Genomic DNA, 3,255 nt, shown 5'->3' with positions numbered 1-3,255 from the left:
CTTGTGCCGGCGCCCCAGGCGCCCCCCAAAAAGCCGGGTTCGGCCTGAGTCCGCCGGCACCAGTTTCGCCCCAAGCCGACGAAAAACGAGTTTCTGAAGACGCGACTGAACCGTTTTTTCGATACCGGCACAGCAAAATCGTATGGGGAGGACCTGTTGAAGACGCGGCTGAAGATACTCTTACATCCCGTCCCGTCCCCGTCACTTGTTCGCCGGCGTCAACGTGCGTGCGTGTTCGCACACAGACACATGTGTATAATATTCCAAACACCACGCTACGCTACAAAAAACAAAAAACTGATCGTCCATCGTCGCCGTCCCACTCCACTCAAGCGGCGGACCCCACAACCACCTCAAAAACATACTACTAGTAGGCCCCACATTGAAGACGACATTAAACACTTCACCAACTAAACCTCTCATCATCGGTTCACTCGGCGGTACTGACCTCACCTGCACGCACGGCATATCCTATCCAGTATCCCATCGATGGCTCCGCCGCTCCTCCTCGCCCTGCTCCTCGCGGCGGCCGCCGTCGGCCTCGCATCCTCGGCCGCGACCGTGGTGTTCCCCAAGGAGGCGCTGCCGACCAGCTCCGGCTACCTCCCCGTCGACCCGTCCGCCAACGCCTCCCTCTTCTACGCCTTCTACGAGGCCAGCGCCCCGCTCGCCGCCGCGCCGGCCGACACGCCGCTGCTCCTCTGGCTGCAGGGCGGGCCCGGCTGCTCGGGACTCATCGGCGACCTCTTCGAGCTCGGCCCCTACCTCGCCGCCCCCGACGGCGCCTCGCTCTCCCGCAACCCCTTCGCCTGGAACCGCCGCTTCGGGCTGCTCTTCCTCGACAGCCCGCTCGGCACCGGCTTCAGCGCCGCGCCCTCCCCCGCCCTCATCCCCACGGACCAGCCCGCCGTCGCCGCGCACATCCTCGCCGCGCTCCAGTCCTTCTTCGACGCCAGCCCGCCCTCCTTCCGCAAGCGCCCGTTCTTCCTCTCCGGCGAGAGCTACGCCGGCAAGTACGTCCCGGCCGCCGGGGCGCACATCTTCGCCGTGAACCCGACGCTGCCCGCGGGGCGGAGGGTCAACCTCCGCGGCGTCGCCATCGGGAACGGGCTCACGCACCCGGTCGCGCAGGTCGCCACACACGCCGACTCGGCATACTTCACGGGGCTCGTCAACGCGCGGCAGCGCGGGGAGCTGGAGGCGCTGCAGGCGGAGGCGGTGGCGCTGACGAAGGCCGCGCGGTGGCGGGAGGCGTCGGACGCCCGGGGCCGCGTGCTCGACCGGCTGCAGAACGCCACGGGCCTCGCCACGCTCTACGACTACGCCAAGCAGCGGCCGTACGCGTCCGCGGGCGTCGGCAAGTTCGTCAACCGGCCGGAGGTCAAGGCGGCGCTGGGCGCGCGCCCGGACGTGACGTGGGAGGAGTGCAGCGACGCGGTGGGCGCGGCGATGCACGAGGACATCATGAAGAGCGTGCTGCCGGAGGTGGAGGCGCTGCTCCGGCAGACGCGCGTGCTGCTCTACCAGGGCATCCGCGACCTCCGGGACGGCGTCGTGTCGCAGGAGGCGTGGATGAAGGAGCTGCACTGGGGCGGCCTGCACGCGTTCCTGGACGCCGACCGCGCCGTGTGGCGGACCGGCGAAGGGGAGAAGCAAGAGCTCGCCGGGTACGTGCAGCGGTCGGGGGCGCTGACGCACGTGGTCGTGTACGGCGCCGGGCACCTCGTGCCGGCGGACAATGGGCGGGCCACGCAGGAGATGATCGAGGGCTGGGTCACGCAGACGGGCGTGTTCGGCAGCGGCATTAGGTCGCGCGGCCTGCTGCCGGCCGGCAACGCCATCAAGGCGACGGCGACCTGATGCTTCCAGCTTGACAAAGCTGCTTTCTTGCTGTGAAGAAAATGGTTCAGTAATAATGATTTCAGTCCCATCATCGAAAAAGTCAATTCTACACTACGAAACAATCCGAGCCAACAGAGTCAATCTCTTTAATGCCCAATTGATATAAAACAAAATTGATCTAGAAAAAGAACTAGAAGGACAACTTTGCCCGAAGAAAATGTTTGGAAATGACAGGATGAAAAACTATACGAAAAATGATTTGTTTAATATCAGCGCAAACTATGTTTCGCATATTATTCCCAATTTCCGTGGTCCGCGAGGAAGCCGGAATGGCAATTTAGAAATCTACTAAAAGTGTTGTAGAGTGTCTGCTTTGGTCGCTAGAATGGTAGAGCCCAGAAGGGTGTTGTGAGTCGATGAAAAAGCCCGTCGTGGGCAAGGCCTATGTCATTGCAGTGTGTCGGACGGGGATCTTGCCCACCCTCCAAGAGTCCTGGAGCCACCGTTAGCCGTTCGTTGTCGATGCCAAGCGCAAACAACCATCCCCTCTCGCCCACCGGTGACACTGCACGGACGACAACCACTGACCGAACACCTAAACCACATGACCGGAAGGGTCAACGGGAAGCTGAGCCCACCGGTCGCCGATGTCACCATGGATGCCGTCAAGATGAGACTAGAGTAAGGCATTATTCTTAGATGCGTCGTCGCCATCACCATCAGAACACAACGCTACCCACACGAAGCCTACCCTATCTACAGTCGAAGCCAAACCACCGAGGTTCCCATCCCCTCCAATTGCCGAAGCAAACAACAAAGGACGCACGGACCGGCGGCGTCGCCCATGAAGGAGGCAATGGTTTCGCCTATCCAGTCGCCTCTTCGGAGTGGTACACTAAATTTGGTACACACACGACTCGAGCTAGATTGAACTCTTTGATGTAATATAAACAAGTTTTGTTTCACTAAATTTAATTTTAGCTGATATGTTATGGCTTGAATTCGATACATGTGCACTTTGCACTTTAGGCCTTATGGTTTACTATACTTCTATCTCTGGACCATATATGTAGTCATAAACCAATAGTATTAATTTAAAGACAGATGTCTTAAGTAATAGCATAACTTCATTTAATTAGATAAATGTTTAGATTTTTTCATAGTTTTGCACAAAGCACAATTTAATACACAGTCATATGCAAGACATGGTTTGTAAATGTTAAAATTTTAAATTCCCTTGAATTTTAGCATGCGAGAATGCAATAATGATGCACAATTGATGTTTCTAAAACTTTTTTCTCTGTTTGCAGTGGAGGGCTGCACCCAACGTTTCGCACAATGTGTGCCTCCATGAGTATTATCATGTAGGAGGCATGTGGCTGGAGGAGGCTGATGGGCGGTGGACCGGGAAGG

At 58.1% G+C, this 3,255-nt stretch overlaps 1 protein-coding gene across 1 annotated transcript; it reads left to right on the top strand.

Annotated features, from left to right (window-relative positions):
* Window positions 1-324: 324 nt before the first annotated feature.
* Window positions 325-1,933, top strand: LOC119293793 (serine carboxypeptidase-like 50). Its single transcript, XM_037572153.1, has one exon. The coding sequence runs from the start codon at window positions 490-492 to the stop codon at window positions 1,858-1,860; it is 1,371 nt and encodes a 456-aa protein (XP_037428050.1). The 5' UTR covers window positions 325-489; the 3' UTR covers window positions 1,861-1,933.
* The last annotated feature ends 1,322 nt before the right edge of the window (window positions 1,934-3,255 follow it).

The sequence above is a fragment of the Triticum dicoccoides genome, chromosome 1A, assembly GCF_002162155.2.
Source record: "Triticum dicoccoides isolate Atlit2015 ecotype Zavitan chromosome 1A, WEW_v2.0, whole genome shotgun sequence".
NCBI classification, from domain to species: Eukaryota; Viridiplantae; Streptophyta; class Magnoliopsida; order Poales; family Poaceae; genus Triticum; species Triticum dicoccoides.
This window is presented reverse-complemented; position numbering and strand designations above follow the sequence as displayed.